The sequence below is a fragment of the Tursiops truncatus genome, chromosome 4 (genome assembly GCF_011762595.2).
Source record: "Tursiops truncatus isolate mTurTru1 chromosome 4, mTurTru1.mat.Y, whole genome shotgun sequence".
Classification (NCBI taxonomy): Eukaryota; Metazoa; Chordata; class Mammalia; order Artiodactyla; family Delphinidae; genus Tursiops; species Tursiops truncatus.
The window spans coordinates 115,308,909-115,326,585 of NC_047037.1; the positions used below are offsets into that span (position 1 = coordinate 115,308,909).

General features: G+C 37.2%; 1 protein-coding gene across 1 annotated transcript in view; it reads right to left on the reverse strand.

Moving 5' to 3' along the window:
• The window catches only part of SAMSN1 (SAM domain, SH3 domain and nuclear localization signals 1), a 127,607-nt gene that overhangs the window by 94,869 nt on the left and 15,061 nt on the right, over positions 1-17,677 (reverse strand). Inside the window, exons 2-5 of the mRNA XM_019923246.3 lie at positions 16,925-16,962; positions 14,241-14,278; positions 12,001-12,087; positions 5,438-5,517 (exon numbers count right to left, since the gene is read on the reverse strand). Coding sequence (XP_019778805.3) covers positions 5,438-5,517; positions 12,001-12,087; positions 14,241-14,278; positions 16,925-16,962 — 243 coding nt within the window. The remainder of the gene's footprint in view (positions 1-5,437; positions 5,518-12,000; positions 12,088-14,240; positions 14,279-16,924; positions 16,963-17,677) is intronic.

Consider the following 17,677-nt stretch of genomic DNA (forward strand, 5'->3'; position numbering starts at 1 on the left):
CAAATAGAGTTCTACTTCTCTCTGTTTGTGAAATGAGTTATAATCTTGGTCTTGGGATGCAGGAATCCACCTCCACCTGTCCTCCACCTGTAGCCTCAAAATATTATTAGGTAGCTCTGGTGGTTTTAAAATATACCCACAAATTGTTTTATACTGCTCTCTTCAAAAGATGGGTCATAAGTCCCCTCCCCTTAGTATGAGCTGGATTTAATAACTTGCCTTTAGCAAATAAAATAAGCTGGAAGTGATGGTATCTGACTTCTGAGACTAGATCTTAGAAGGCATTTTGGTTTCCTTCTTACTCTGTGACAACTCACTCTGGGAGAAGCCAAATTCCATGCTGCGAGGACACTTAAGCAGCCCCATGCGAAGTCCAACATGGTGAGAGACTGATGCCTCCAAACAGCTCCTCCCACAAGGAGCTGAGGCCTCCTGGCTGCGGCCACAAGAGGGAGTTTGGAAGCAGTTCCTTCGTCTTAGGCAGCCTTCAGATGCTATTTTAATTCCAACTTCATGAGAGACCCTGAGCTAGAATCACCCAGCTTTACCACTGCCAAACTCCTAACTCACAGAAACTGTGGCATAATAAATGTTTTCTGTTTTAAGTCCTTAAATTTAGGGGTAATTTGTTATGCAGCAACAGATAATATAGTAGCTAAAGTTATATAATGGAGAAGAAAGTACTTGAAAATAAGAGCAATGCACAACATCATTAGTTCATCTTTAAGTGATCACATCACACATAAAGACTATTTTTTAGTTGACACTTTCAGGAGCTATTTAAATAATCTGTCATTTTGGCCTCTTTTTTTTTCCTGCCTTATGGTTTGTTCACAACTTTGCTTAGAACCACAGAAAAGTTGTCTGATGAAACCTAATGAGGGACCTGCCTCTGCTGCTTGTTAACGAGAGGATCACAGCATAACCTTAAAGCTCTTCCCTAGTCACTTGGTGTCATGACCTCAGTTAAGCTCACCAAAAAGCAATTCTGCTTTGATCTAATATACACACCTTTCCCAACAATGCTGTGCTGTACTGGATACAGTTTTAAGTATATATATATAGCCAATGAACTGTATGTAGTCCATAGATTTTTTGTTATTAATCTAATTTTCATCTGACAGACTAAATGACTGACTCCCAACTCTAGATGGTGATTACACTGCTTGAGAATTGAAGGAGGCTAGTCTAGATTGTACAGTCAGAGCTGATTCCAGACATCATCCAACTCTGTGAGCACAGTTTGGGTCTAATATCTTAAACCAATTAGGATTCAGTATTAGCAGAAGTAACCATTTTAAAAATAAAGTATATCAGTTAGGAATACATTCAGCTTTGAGGAACAGAAAACCTAACAATAGCGGCTTAAACAAGTATGGGGTTTATATTTCCACACAATAAGAAGTCCAGACATAGGCGGTCCAATGCTGATGCAGTTACTCAAGAACGTCAATGATGAGTAAAGCTCCACACATTTGCCTGCTTCACCATCCTTAACATGTGCCTTTTGCCCTGAGGGTTGCAAGATAGCTGCTAACTTACCAGATATCAAGTCCCAGCTCCAGGGAGGGAGAAGGGCAAAGGACAAAGCTTTCTCCTCATGAAGCTTTGCTTTATTTTTTTTCAAAAAAGAAAGCCCTCCCCAGGCATTTCTGACTACATCTCATTGGCCAGAATTGGGTTTCATGACCACCCCTAACTGCAGGGGAGGCTGACAATTCAAATACTTATCCTTACAGTTGCCATAGAAAAGAACATAAAGAAAGAGACTGATTGGGGGCTTCCCTGGTGGCGCAGTGGCTGAGAGTCCGCCTGCCGATGCAGGGGACACGGGTTCATGCCCCGGTCCGGGAAGATCCCGAGTGCCCGGGAGCGGCTGCGCCTGTGAGCCATGGCCGCTGAGCCTGCGCGTCCGGAGCCTGTGCTCCGCAACGGGAGAGGCCACAGCAGTGAGAGGCCCGCGTACCGCGAAAGAAAGAAAGAAATTGATTGAAAGCGTATGGAGTGATCTAACACTCTAACCTTAGGAAACCTAAGGTTTTGGGGAATATACATATATTTTTATAAAAATATAAACATATTATTTACATGTAAATAGATATAATAAAATATATTTTTATTATATATTTATATGTAAATATATAATAAATATATAAATATATTTATATATTTTATAAATATATTGTGTATAAATATAAATATTTATTTTAATATTTAAAAAATTCATTCATTCAGCAACACTTTTTCCACGGAAGTTGCTCAGGGAGAAAATGTTTTGGTGCATTCCTGGCTGGAGGTACTTGACATTGCTGAATACCACTAGCACTGAAAGTAATAAATGTTATCCTTCTTCTATATCATGAATATGAATGGTGCTCTGAAGGCTGAATGCAACCAAAGAATTTACATGAGAAATGAGGCATGAAACATTTTTGAAAATATATTAGCCCAAAGTCCGTATTACTGCATATTTTATACCCTTTTCAATATGCTACAGAAGGTTTGAGCCATCAACTGAATGCTGCCGGAAAAGAACAAACAAGAACAAGGATACAAAAATCAAGGCTGGGAGTCAAGTTGCCGCAAGATGTTCTTTATGGTCGTTATAATGATCACAGTACCAGGCAGCTGGCTTTGCTTCAAACTCTCCCCTTGAGCACTTCTCCTGCAAGCCTGGTCCTCCAACAAACTAATCCCAGGCCAAGTAGACAAAAATATTCACGGAGTAAAGTCAGTATCAGAGAAAGCATTCCATAAATATCTTCCCCCACTCCGGCCACTTGGTTCCTTGTACTTTCTTTTACTTCTGAGATCATCTTCTCAGTTTGAGAACATGAAGGAAACATGTCTGGTTGAATGTATTCTGGCTGGAAATTCAATTCATGTTTAAATCTTTTATTCTGAATGTTTGTATTGTCCAAAATATATTTTGTAGGCATGGTCCTAGGGTAATAATAACTATAATATGTTTTACATCTTATGAACTTTATCCCATGTTAATGATATTCAGTAAAATTGCCAGTGATATGAATATATTCACCCTTTTAAGATATTATTCAGTATTTTGATCCTTTCTACTTTTATATAGTTCTAAAAAGTTCTGTAATGAATGCATATCATTCCTGTAATATGGAACAACTCTCAACTTTGTTTTTCCAGGAGGCTGTTCTCTTCCCAGACCAGACCTGAACCTAGTTGGGGCTTGTAAAGTGAAAATACGTGAGACATCAAGTCTGCAGACAAGTTCTCATCAACTATCTGGTTCCCAGAGTCTCATGGTTCATGTACTGAGCCTCCTCTGAAAACTCACATAAAAATACTGATTCCTGGACCTCAGACATGATAATTCAGTTGGACCGGGGTGTGGCCCAGAAATCTGCATTTTAAAAAAATACCCTAAGTTATTCTGATATAGATGGTCCCCAGGCCACACTTGGAGAAACGATGCTCTGGTAAGTCATTTGCTCACATGATGAGAGGCCACAGTCTGTGCCAAAGTCCATTCTTATGGATTCCACCAAAGGGCCAGTTTCCCCTTCTCACCAGAGAATGGTTCCCTCTCTCCTTCATCTTTCAAAGGGTAAACTGCTTCTACTTTTCTTTTCCTCAGTCACAAGGAGTTAATATATTAATAATTTTCATAGCGCTGCTTAATATTTAATAATACTCTGTTACACTGAAGTATTCTGTCATACAGAAAAAGTGTTTCTTAATTAACTAAGCTCAACTGAATGCCTACTGTGAATAAGAAGAGGGATATTAAAGATAGATAAGATCACCTCCCAACTCTCAAATGAAGATTTCTAGATTAGATAGCTCCTGCCTGTCTGTCACTGGGTATGAATTCCCTCAACTAATCTTTAGTGATAAACTACATAGTACATTTGAACGGTTACCATTCTAGAAGAATCATTTCTTAGCCAATTAAACTGTACAGAAAGTTTGGTGTTAAAGATTTACCTTCAACCCTTTAGTCTAAGAATGTTCTATATCATTTTCTTATTTCTAAGAGATAGTTCTATTTTTCTACTAAAGACCTAAAGAAGAATTCCTCTGGGCACAAAACATGTCAGGGGAGCTCTTACTATAAACCAGTTGTTATTTTTTCCTTGCTATCAGACAGTGTTTCACTTAAGCTCATCTAAATTTGGGAGGATGAGACTGCATGTTTCAGAGATAATCTACCAGCTGTGCTCGTGAAAGGGTCATTAAATTCTTGCAAAGAGTAAGAGGAGAAGGAAGGGGAAAGAGAAGAGACGAGGCTCTCTAACAACAACTAAATTTTTAAAAACATCTCTTAAATGCCAGCCATGAGGCTAAGTGCTTTAATGAAGTATTTCACTTAATCCTCATGACAGCCATGAGATATAGGTTCTTTATAGATTGATTTTACAGATGATGAAAACTGAGGCATCGAGAGATTAAGTAAATTGCCCAAGGTCATATAGCTACGAGGGCCAAACTAAGACTCCAGCAGAGCCCTGTCTGTTTTCAGAGCTCTCAACCGTACACTGCAGGAGAACCCATTGGTTGACAGACTTCCCGGCGAAGTGCAAGCTGGTGCAGCAGCCCTCTCTCGGGAGCATAGTTCTATAGCTCCGGCGACATCAGAGCAGCCAGCAGGAGCTGTGCTTGATCAAAAGTTATGGTCCACTGTCTAACTCATCGGAGGACCTCCGACAGCCTCAGAAATCAGGCTGGATTTAGGAATTTGAGTTCCCTTTCCTCACCAAATCAACCCCTCATAATTCATATGCTACCTACCATCTGCCTGTGGATCAATCTACTGTGCTGAGGAAGGTCAGTTCTAAATTTTCTAATAAAACCATCAGAATGATTAAAGAGAACCCTATGGCTGTCAGAAAAATATCAAAAATCAGTATGATGACTGAGTTGGCCCTATTGACTCATATATGATTTTTTGTTACAGGGTGAATAGCAATGATTTGGCTGTTACTTAATGCTATGTTGTTATTATTAGGGAGGCCCAAGGTTCAGACATGCTTAATTGCTTGAACTCCTGGGCTAATTAATGCAAGTTTTAAAGGGCTATGTCAGAAATCACAGTATATGTTTTTACATCAAGCATAAAACATGAGGGACATGCCCCTCACTGAAGATTGCCAGAGAGTTCTAAACACTTAGCACAGGTTTTGCCAGAGAAAATCCCAGTATATTAATTTATCAAGTTCAGAGTTACTTATCAAGAGGCTATAGAGCATGATGTTTTGCATAATCAAAATGGTTTATTAACTCATCATCATTTAATTTTTTCATTTATATTCCAATTCACAGAGACATAAGCCTATGAATTACAAAACAGCCTGCAGTAACTAAATACAAAATAGCTACAAAGCTAAGTATTGTACACCACGTACACATCTATAACAAGATGATTTTCACCAAACACCGTGTAAATGTTGATTATTTACATTACCTGATAAGAAATGCCTTGGAGTTTTTTTCCTTGAAGAGTATGTCTATTATTACTCAAAAGAAAATCATCTTCATTTAGATCTATGAAAAGAGGTAAGCGTTACACAGAGATTATCAGAAATTACAAGATTTAAGAAGTTTAAGTGCAATTGAATACCTAAAAACTTTTCTTTAGTCTATTAAGGCCTTATATTGACTAGACCATGAATGTTTACTTTCTTAAAGATACACTGTTCTTATAAGAAACCAATCAAAGTAAAATAGAAATTTAACAAAAAAAAAAAAAACAAAGGATGCCTCTGACCAGCTGTGTCCTTGAGCAAGCCATGGAACTTTTCTGGGACTCAGTTTCCTTCCCACTTATAAAAGAGTAGCATCTAAGCTACTAAACCACTTCTAACTCCAAAATGCTATGAGGTAATGTTATCACCTCACTTGTTTCTGTTAAACCGAGCTTTCCATCCCTGGCATTTTGAGCTTCATTAGCTTATGTCTTCTCAACATGAATTATTTATGTTGAAATTCTTCTCTGCCTGCTTTGGTAAAAGCTTTGGAGTGTGTCATCCATTTGCTTGCAGCTAAATGAAACCTTTTCAAAAGATAGCAGCATTTCCCTTTCAGGCCCTGTAAAACGGGCTCCATTTATATAAATCTGACATACACAGTGCGCTAAAAGAAGACAGGACTTCATGGATCACTTACTCCAAGCCCCGTAGTTTACAGATGAGGATACTGAGACCCACAGAAATCACCTGGCCTCCAGGCCAATGACTTTTTCTTTCACCTTCACTCCCTTTTACTTCCAGTCACTACTACTACTTCAAGTTTCCACTATTCCTCATTCTTGTATTCTGAGGGGGAGGAAGGAAGGGGCAAGGCCTACCTTCCACGCATAGTGAAAAACAGAAGCAGGTTTATCCCCCCATCCCCATTATAGCTATGGTTAAAAGATATATTAAATTCACAGCTCAGTCTCAGAATTATTTACACCACCTAGTTAATATTTCACATCAGAGTCACCACACTACAGGGCTCCAGAAAATGCTGAAATTTTAAAATGAGCTGGTTTTGTGATCTGCCTCTTTGAAGAAAGATCTGCCATCACACAGTCAGAATGGTAGAAACAGAGTTTTTACATCTTTTTCTTAAAATTTATTTTCTGTACTTAGAAAAAAAAATCTTTCCTCTGTTCCTATATTCCTTTTCAATTCTTTTCTTTTTTGTGATCCCTCGAAACTGAATTTTGGAGAGCTCCCTCTATAATTACTCTTTTGGGCTCAGGAAAACACCAGTGAAGTAGACTCCTGTACTCTCGAATCTGGAAGCCACAGAGCGAGGGATGGGCACAATGCATTTATATCACTTCCATAACAGTGCAAGGCAGTAAGATGAGTGATTCATACACTATGGTGGGAAGAGAGCACCAGGACCCAGAGTACTCCCAGAAGATGCAGGGCCCCAGTGGAAGCTTGAAGAATGGAGATTGTTTGGAAAGGCAGAAGAAAAGGAAAAGTTAGATACAGCAGCAATACTGTGAACACTAGCCTATAGTGTGGAATAAGTGGAACATGTTGAATTAAATGTAGAAATTGAGATTGGTCACGTCAGAGGGCAGTTCTAGATATTGCACAAGAGGAGGTGAGCCTGGGTGGGTGAGTAAGGCCAAATGGCAATGGACCTTGAGTGCCAGGTGGAGGAATGTGGACATAACCCACGAGACCAGTGCTGCAAATATAAACATCTACAGAAGGCAAATAAGTAATTTAACTCAGTGAAGTGAATTTTGTCAAGGAGACATTGGGAGATCTGTGGTGAGGTGAAGGTCTGTCCGCCATTGCTAACGGGCAGCCATTGTTCTCAGCTCTCTCAACAGAAATCACCTCAGACTTTGGACCTACGATTGGCAATGTCCCTCATGTTTCTCAATAGAGTATAAATATATGAATTTTAAGGTAAAATTTCTTGATTTTTAAAATACTGTACGGCCTAAACAAGCTTTTTCTCAAAATAAATTTATTTCCAAAACTACCCATTTGTGGCCTCTGCTTAAAAAATGGGAGATTTATGAGGGTTTTGGACGAAGAAAGGGACACCAGGAAAATGGCATTTTATGAAGATTAACTCTTCGTTTTGTAATCTTACACATTTCATTTATTTCTAACCTCCCAAATGTTACCCTGCCAAAAACATTTATAAAGATAGGAGCAATTTGGTCCGAAGCAGCAACAAAGGCAATAGTTGAATTAGGCAATATGCAGGTTATATTTTCCAAAGACAGCCACAACAATATCTCCCATAGCACATGTTCTTCTGCAATGTGACCTTAGAACTCCTCCACCAAGAAATGGAGTTTAATTCTCCTTCTGCTGAATTGAACTGGCCATAGTGATTTGCTTGTCACAGGAGAGTGCAGTGGAAGTGATGTGTTGTGACCTCTAAGTCTGGGTCAGAAGAAGGCTGGCAGCTTCTACCTGGGTCTCTTGTTATACTCACTCTCAAGACACTTCCTTGTGTGATGTGTGAAGCTCCCTCTCATGTCTTTCCCTCCTGAAACCCAGGCTTTAGCCTGGGAAAAGCTCAAATTACATGGAGAGGCCACATATTAGTTCTCCAGTTGACACTCCCAGCTGAGCCCAACCTGAAGTTATCCCAGACAAGTACCAGACATGTAAGTGAAGAAACCTCTAGATGACTCCAGCCACCAGCCTCAGTCATTCAAGTCTTCCTAGAGGAAGCCTCAGACATTGTGAAGCACTACCCTGACTGAATCTCTGACTGGCAAAATCCATGAGCCGAATAACATTTTGCTTCATGTCATTACATTTTGGGGTGGTTTGTTGTAGCAATAGATTATCTGTACATGCATAAACTACATCAGCGGGTCACAAAAGACAGTGTACATAAGAATGTATATTCCAGCATAAACATTCAGACTCCAACTACCCTTCAAATGCAGATGCAGAAAAAAAAAAATGGGATTTGATTAAAAAAGCAATATCTCTAATCAGCTTCTAGGTGATTCTAATGGAAATTAGACTTCGGACCATACTCATGTAACTATAATTCTAGTAAGAACTCGCCTAAAGAATTGAAGGGATACCAAAATTCATTTGTATAAAACACTAGAACTCAGAGTGTTCTTGTCATTCAATTCAGAAAGGCTTCCTTAGAAATAAAAGAGGCCTGCTGTGGCAAGCAGTCTTTGCTTAGGAAGTTTATTCCCACATCAGAAGCAGACATTCAGGTGTGAGATCAGGCTTCTCTCTGTCATTCCTCATGTAGTCCAGTCTAAACAGAGTTAAAGTACATGCTCTTGGGAAATAATGTCTCAATCAAATTGTGGTCCCTGAAAATTAAGCAGAACGGTAAATGCACCTGTGACTCTATACATTCACCATCTTGAAAATGAGGGTATCAAGCCAGTAAAGAAGAAGACTGAATAAGATCTCGAGAAGTTAAACTGAAATATTTATATGCTTATGCTTACTCTGAAAAGGCTGGTCAAATAATGATATTGACTAGAATTCCAGAAAGAATCTTTCAAACTAATGGTAACTCCAGTGTTACACTGGAAGGTCTTAATGTCTTTACCAATGTGGTTTTTATAATGAATCTCATCAAAATCATATGTAAAGAGGATTCATTTTAAAAATAATTTTGCAGCAGCATGAGTAGAGTTAATTTTCCTTCCATCACTAACCATGTTTCCTGAATGTATCCAGCCCCTTATATCCTTTACAAACATAGCCAATTATTTTCACATATTTTCTGTTTCATGGAATAGTCTATCACAGGAACACCATTTGAAAAAAATCTCTAAATCTCCAAGTGCGTTTTGTTTCCTTTACCATTTTTTAAATTTTGCTTTGTTTTTATTCTTTGTACTTTTTAGTATAAAATAATGAAAACCCTGTTCTTGAAGATATCTTTACTTAAATCATAACTTGATCTTGGGTAAATTCCAATTCATAGATTTCAAAGTTTATTCTTTTCAGGCTTTTTTCCCCCCCATAAAACTAAGGCCAAAATAAATTTAAAGATTTTTAAAATCAATTTTAATTTTACTAAAATGAATATTATGAATATTCTGCCTGTTTAGAATGCTAAAAATAAAACAATTAACATGAATTATAGATTAATTTGCCTTGATACCTAAATTATGCCAATCTTTCAGTTGTAAAGTCCTGAACACTCAATTTAAGCTGCATGTATTTTACAGATGTAGTCCCAGTATCACAGATGTAGATTTAGATGAAAGTATTCTTAGAAGAAGGAAATGGACTACATAAACTAAAAATGCTTCTGGCTCTCAACTATTGTGATAAAATTTGTCTTAAGCAACATAACATAATCATGTTATTGGGGTATGCGAATATCTTTATGGATTAAAATACCAGGCACAAATCCTTGGCTAAATATAGCCTGTGGCAGTTTCGTTCATCAGGCTCAATACTCTTCAGGACTGAATTGCTGTTAATATAACTTGTGTCATGTGGAAAGACCATTTTGATATTGAAATTGAGAGGAATGGACTTTTTTGGTTCTTGAAGTATGTAATAGATTCTTTAGGAGTTTATGTCACTCCTATCATTTCCCTATAGGTTTTCTTCTGTTTTATTGAAAGATGGTCTTTACAATTTCATCATTAGTGTTCAATAAAAACACGGGCATGGGTGATAACAAAAATGCACCTATCTATCTTCACCTCAGTAAACTTCACAGTCTGCCTATCCTCAGGCCCAGTAAACCACTCTTAAGTAATTATGCAATTAACAGCTAAATAGTAGTGCTTAAAATGAGAAAGAAATATTATAGGTTGATATGTAGGGCACAGGTTGCTTAGAAAGACTCTGAGCCTTCCAAAGGAAACTACTACACCCATAAAATTCAAGTCCACAACTTGTGGCTCTCCCTCTCCCACTAAATGTCTCCCTACAATTTACAATGGAACCGACAGCCTTGGTCTCAGGCCATCAACTCTTTCTAGCACAGCATTAATCCCTAAGAAATGTCCTGTGACTCAGCTGGTACTGCTGAAATGTCAGCTGAACTTCTTAGGCACACATGCACACACACACACACACACACACACACTCACACACACTCACACACATACACAGACTGAACACAGGGGTGCTTAAAAATCTGAGAAATATCAAAGCTGAAAAGTCTTCTTTAAAGGCTTCTTTTTTGTTCTCTGACAATGAAAAGATCACTAATCAGAAGCACCTCAACTCAGGCCAAGATTTTTTGCTGCTTTGTCAGTGTAGCTATAATAGAATTACTTACCTACTACTGCTAAATTGAAAACAAAAACAAAACCCACAGCATTTTACAAAAAGGATGTTAAAGAAAATAGAATACTTGAAGAGTTTTATGGCAAAATTTATGACTAAAAATAATCTGTAATATAGTTATACCTTCTTTATTCACAGATTAATGTACAATAATCTAAAAGTAACACGTGCTTATTAAAGAAATGGATGAATGAATGGATGGGTGGATGAATGTTTGATTAACTAACTGAGGTGTGAATGAATACAGCTAGCATTCATGAGGTGAAGACAGAATCCAATCAAAACACAATATTAATAAAAGATTTCCTATAATTAAAAGAAAATATCTAAAATAATCCCAAAATGTTTCACCTATTTATTTATTTATAATGGAGAAATCTGTGAATATTTAAAAATTAAGTTAAAACTATTTACCAAAACATTATTTAATCTTGGATAAAATTGATATATTTCAAAGGAAAATGATTATTTTCATAAATAATTACTTTGTAAATCTATGAGCTCCTTCATGGAGCTCAAAAGGCAAAATCTGAACAGAGTGTATAATCAAACCATTAAATTCCTGACTATAAAAATACATTATAATTCCCTTTGTCCCCAAATATTAAAAAGTCTTTTAAAATTAAAAATCAGAAACTCTTAAATAATCAATAACTAATATGAGCAATTATTTCTTGTTCCAGTAACATTGGAAGGTGAATACCAAGCAGATCAGCTTTTTATGTTCTTGTTCATCTTTCTGAACTCTTACGACTTTCTGTTTTATTCATTACCTTCCCAAAGTTAAGTAATTTTAATTATGAAGTCTTTTATTATTAATACATTTTCCTATACCTGACTGCTAATTTGCTTTTCTTGGGATTTTTTAAATCATAAAATGACATAATTTTGCATTAATAGTCAAGTTTATTTCTCTTAAATTCTTAAAGAAAACCTAAAAATCACAACTGTTAATATATTTTTGCATTCTTTTAGACATTAAAGACTTTCAAATATTTTTGCAACTGATTCTTTGCTTCAACAGGCAACTTAATTACATTCTACTTCCTTTTTGCATGTCTGTGTGTATCTACACACACACACACACACACACACACACGTATATATTCTATTAATAATGTATACATTCTATTCTATTAGTTTTTCCTTTTTAAGTAGACCACAGTGCACTGCTTATTTTAATGAAGAAAGATGTAAATTTTTCTTACCTGCCCTTTAAACTGCTTTGGGAAAATGCAAAGTCAGCTGAACTAAATTTAGCAATTACCTTTTAGCTGACAGAGTCTTCTGATGTGGGAATCATTCTCAGGCTTGCTGGGTTCCTGCCAAGTTGTGTCATTCACAGTTTTTCCATCTAAAGCAAAGCAGAAGATTGGTTAGAACAATTCACGGTAACATCTGTGTAAGAAATTTGATATCAAAACAAGTTCAGCACACGGTTGTAACTTGGTAAGTAATATGTTAAGAAACCATTGTGGGGGCTTCCCTGGTGGCGCAGTGGTTGAGAGTCCGCCTGCCAATGCAGGGGACACGGGGTCGTGCCCCAGTCCGGGAAGATCCCACATGCCGCGGAGCAGCTGGGCCCGTGAACCATGGCCGCTGAGCCTGCGCGTCCCGAGCCTGTGCTCCGCAGCGGGAAAAAAAGAAAGCATTGTGGTCCATTCTGGGGAGTTCTGGTCCCTGATGGACACTCCCAGATGTTCTGTGGGCTCCCATTTATTTCCATAAACTACATAAGCACTCAAGCATAGATGGTAGAAGGTTGCTACTGAAATACCTCTTGATAGATTTTGATTACATTATTCTTTGGAGTATTTTTCTTGAATTAATAACCATTTATTTTTTTATACATCAATTAAAGTAGCTCCACCCTCCACATTCTTCACTGTTTTTTGTTTTTTGTTTTTGGCGGTACGCGGGCCTCTCACTGTTGTGGCCTCTCCCGTTGCGGAGCACAGGCCCCAGACGCGCAGGCTCAGCGGCCATGGCCCACGGGCCCAGCCGCTCCGCGGCATGTGGGACCTTCCCGGACCGGGGCACGAACCCGTGTCCCCTGCATCGGCAGGCGGACTCTCAACCACTGCGCCACCAGGGAAGCCCTTTTCACTGTTTTTAACAAAATGATTAAGTAAGCGTGTAGAGAGAACATTGAGTTGTTTCAAGAAACGCTTAAGATCCTTGACTGGGAGAACCATGATTTTCCCAGACTTGTCCTTCTAACACGTGGAGCAGGGTCTAGACATGTTGTAAAGAAGTGAACTGCACCAGAATAAAGAACTGGAATCCCTTCTAATCTGTTTACTGAAGACTAAGCATCCCACATGCTGTATCACACCATTGATAAAGCAAATTTTAAATAATGCGACAAAAGCATCACACAAACTCAGCATGCTGTGCTGTTTCTAAAGTCAGTATTTGCTCTCATATTTGACTACAGAGAAGGCAGGTGATCATCAAGAATTATATTGGCATGGACACATCTAGAGTCCTACGTGCACAAACTGAATATGCTATGAGAAGGGCATATATAAATGGAAAATAAAAGAGTGACTACTTCCTTTTATTTCAGATCATGCACTATTCAAATCAGGGCTAGTATTCAAAATATTTAGCAACTACTGCCCACAGGGCCTTGACTAATGAGATGGGACTCAGCCCCTGTAGATGTTGCCACTGGAAGAATATCAGACCCAATTAAAATGCAGATGCCCTTGGTAGATGCATCCATGGGCGATCATGACTTTGGCCTGAGTGTGCTTTTCATGCCCTATCCAGGAACCTGGTTTTGAAAAGAGGAAAAAGGGGATTTGAGCATCCGACTTCTAGGTGCTGCTGGGGAAAAAGGGTACCCACAAGTTTGATGAACTGCATAAAAAATGAATTATTAACTGAATAATCCAGTTGTTTTGTCACTACAAATGTTTTATAATTCCTATAAAACATTCTATTTTTCTATATTCTGTAAAGGAAAGAGAGATATCTTCCATTAACTTTCTAAAAATAATTAGATATTTACTTTAAAATTAAAATACAAATCAAGCCAATTGCCCCTATTATTACTATGGGTACTGTAACCACAGAAACTGAAGAAAAGCTCTGGTGCTTGAAATGCTGAGGAAAGTCTTTCATAATTCAACCATTTTTTATTTCTTTTTTATTCATTCCTAGATTCCTAGATATGAAAAGATATCTAAGAGATCATCTTGACCATGGACCTTCCAAGCTGAAGTTGGGAAATTGGAAGATAGTCAGCCAATAAGCCAAAAAGAATTATTTTTTTAATATAAAAGGAAATTATTCTGAATAAATCAATGGTTTATTTGTCTTAGCCATTTAAAATTAGAATGGAACCACATGTCTTTTTTTTAAATTTCTTCTATAAAATTCAAAGACAAATCAATTTGACTTTCATCCATTACTTTCTGTTGCTTTATGGCATTAGCAGCAGAAAATCACTCTTAGAGAAACAGAACATATCATGCGTGAGTAATCTTATGAATTACTAACCAAATACTTTGCTTTCAGACATAGATCTCCGGATTGACCTAGGAAAAAAAAGAAACCAATATTTAAGTCTAGATTTAATCATTTATATTTTAAGTGAACAGAAATTAGATCACTTAGACATGTGTGCAATGTCCTGGAGAGCAGGAATAAATTCTAAGTTCTACATATGGGCCTGAATCTTCCTGACTCTGGATGGCAAAGTACAGCTAATACATATTGCCTGGAAATTTCCGTGCAATATGAAGAAACTAACTTTCATAAATCTCACTACCCCACCCCTGCAAAAAAAAAAAAAGGGTAGGCCATTTCTACATGAATGCATCTCAAGATAATCAAATAGTTCATATGGGAAAGTTCTTTTTCAAATAATTCTATTCAATACATACAGAAAGAACATTGCAAATTGAATGTAACTATTGTACAATCCCTAATGAAACAATAAATCGGGGCAGTAATTACCAGTTGCTGTTAAAGTTTTTAATTGAAAGGCCGATGGGCAACTTAGTGCTGGATGGATCAGTCTGATACCATCTGAACCCATTAAGCAACTTCACAGTTGTAAAAATAGAGACAACCAGATATATGAGCTTCCAATGTAATGCAACAGGAAATATACAGTCACTGATGACCTACTTTTAAAATATATATAGATAGATAATCAAACTTGAATCTTATCAAGCCTGGAGATCTAACTAAAAATTTACAGGAAACAGAAGAGAGAACACATGTTTAAAACACACACAAACACGCACACATATACACGCACACACACACACACACACACAAGGATGCAATCAGTAAAATTAAAAAATATGGAAAATTCCTCAGAACGAATAATCCAGTTTCTTCAGCAAATAAATGGGGAGAAAAACCTATAAATTAAGAAACATGAACAAAATGCATCACTTGGATCTTCTTTGGATCGTGATTCAAATAAACTAGCTACTGTTAAAAAAGCTCTTGAGGCTATCGGAGACATTTTAATACTGACTGTATACTTGGTGATATTAGGTTATTTTTCTTATTTTGTTCTAGTACGGCTGTGGTGTTGTGGCTATGTTTAAAAAAAACAATTCTTGTTTCTTAATGATATACTGGAACATGAAATTGTCTGATATGCTTTAAACAAAACCCAGTGAGGGGGGTGGGAGTGGGGAGTCAGATGGGTAGAGATGAAATAAGATTGACTATAAATTGATACTTGATTATGTTAATCAATTTACACATTGGGTGAACACACACACATAGTGTACATGTAAATAATTTTGTTAGAGCTGGAGTGTTTTCCATTATTCACCTTTTTTTTAAGCTCAGGTTTGTAAGCAAAAACTTACATATATAATGTTTCTTTTTTTCTTAACCATTTTATTTTGGTTTGTTTTAATTTTTTAACGCAAAATGCTCATTCAGGACAACTCTTGGGAAGTAACAGGTGTTCCCAATAAAGCTACTTATAATATTATAAAGTGAAGTAGGTGCATAATGACAGGAGAGGTTATTCCCTTCAGGGGAGTGATGGACAAAAGAATTGAGGAACTCAGGAAAGTCTTCAACTTTAACTGGTTGGAATCCGAGGAGGGTGTTAATTGATTTGGCTTATGTTTGAAGATTCCTAATTCCTAATCCTTAATTAATCCTAATAATTAAGGATTCCTAATTCCTTCTGCCCCTCCATGTTTAGGTATCATCTAATCTGTAGAAGCATCAATCGTCAGCCAATGGCTGTAATTTTGTTTAAGTATTTGATTTGGGATGAGTGAGTTCCTTATCCATGGATAGAATAAACAGCTACATAGGTGGGGCGATTTTGAAGACTGAGAAGAACCCTGCTAAAAAAACCCTCTTTACTCCCATTCATGCTTCAAATGCCACTGAGGTAGTTTAAGTAGGTAACTATGACTAAAATGCAACTACCCTTGCCTGGCAGGTGCTCTAAACTGTTAATCATGAAATTATCTACTTACTATGGCTGCATTTTATATCCTTACTGGGAGAAAGCTTTGAGCAGGAAAGGAAGGAAAGACTATGAAAGCACAAAATGTTTTGTGGGAGGAAGTAGTTGGGGGAGGAGGAGAGGCAAGAGCTGTCAAAAAAGACTACATCCAGAAAGAACTTCACATGTTAACAATTTTGTCTCAGACCATTCCAGAGTGCAAGGAAGCCGTTCTTCTGTATCATCAGCAACCAATCTGGAAATTTCCCCATAAACCAACTTCCTGCTGCTATGTATTTCCTGCTTATTAGTTAAAAATCTCATTACCTTATGCAACATGTGTGTGTCACGTCCTCTGGCAGCTTGATGTGCTGAATATAAAGCCAAGCCTGACCTAAATAACCCAAATCTCTTTGCAAACACATTTTTGTTTGGATTAGGAGAACTCCAGAAGATTAATAGTTCACCGATAGAAACATGTTTTCGAGTAGGCTTCCACTTTAATCTGAGTCTAGTTTAGACACATGTTTCTTCTTCTGAAAATTTAATTTTCACATCCCAGTCTACAGGAATGTCACAACACAAGTTTCCTAAGTATAAGCATAAACATAAATGTTAGCAGGGTAAAGCATACCTAGATTTGTACATGACGATTTTTAAAAAAGCACTTTGACAGGAAACCCACTAAAATAGTCCATTCAACATTGTAGAACTAAGAGAACATAAAGTTTTCAAAGTAAATTTGACTTACTTTCTTTCTGGTTTTGCATTCTCAAAATGAGAAACTTCCTGTAAAATAAAATAAAAAGTAAAATAAAATACTACTACCCCAAGAAATCAGAGAATTCAAGTATAGTTTATCTTTGAGTATAATCCAAATGCAGTTCATTTTGCCTTTTCCTAGTAAAATGACTGTATTTTAGTACTTTATTTAGTAGACTCTTGCTTCTAGTTTTTACTTTTTTCTCTCTTTGTCTTTGTAATTTTGATAAATGTTTACCTTATTGTAAGTCCGTGACAGTTAGTGAGCAAGTCTTTTAAACAAAAACCTGTAATTAAATCCTTGTAGCCTCAAGTTTATATCCCCCTTCAACCCACCAAGACCAGGGGGAGAGACACATACCAGAGTATGTTAATTACATTACCTTTCTTTAAGAAAGATGGAAAGTAGCCTATTACAATACCCTAAGTGTGTTGAAATACACCTGTGATTCATCTGACCTTTTTCTTCAGAGCCGCTGATGCTACGTAAAATCCCTTATACTCTGGCAGAAGAAATATGTTGCCACATCTTTCACCATCCTCGAAAGAGCTTAAACTGCTTCCAGGCGCCTTTAAGAACTCTTCAGATTCTCCTTCTCATTCATCCACTCCTTCATTCAAAAACCATTTATGTTTTTGATGTTCAGTGTTTTTTGAACACCTACTATATGATAGGCAACAGACCATGTTCTGAAGGGTTTTGTTTGGCGAGGTAGGAATTTGTGTAGTAAAGGACATTGAG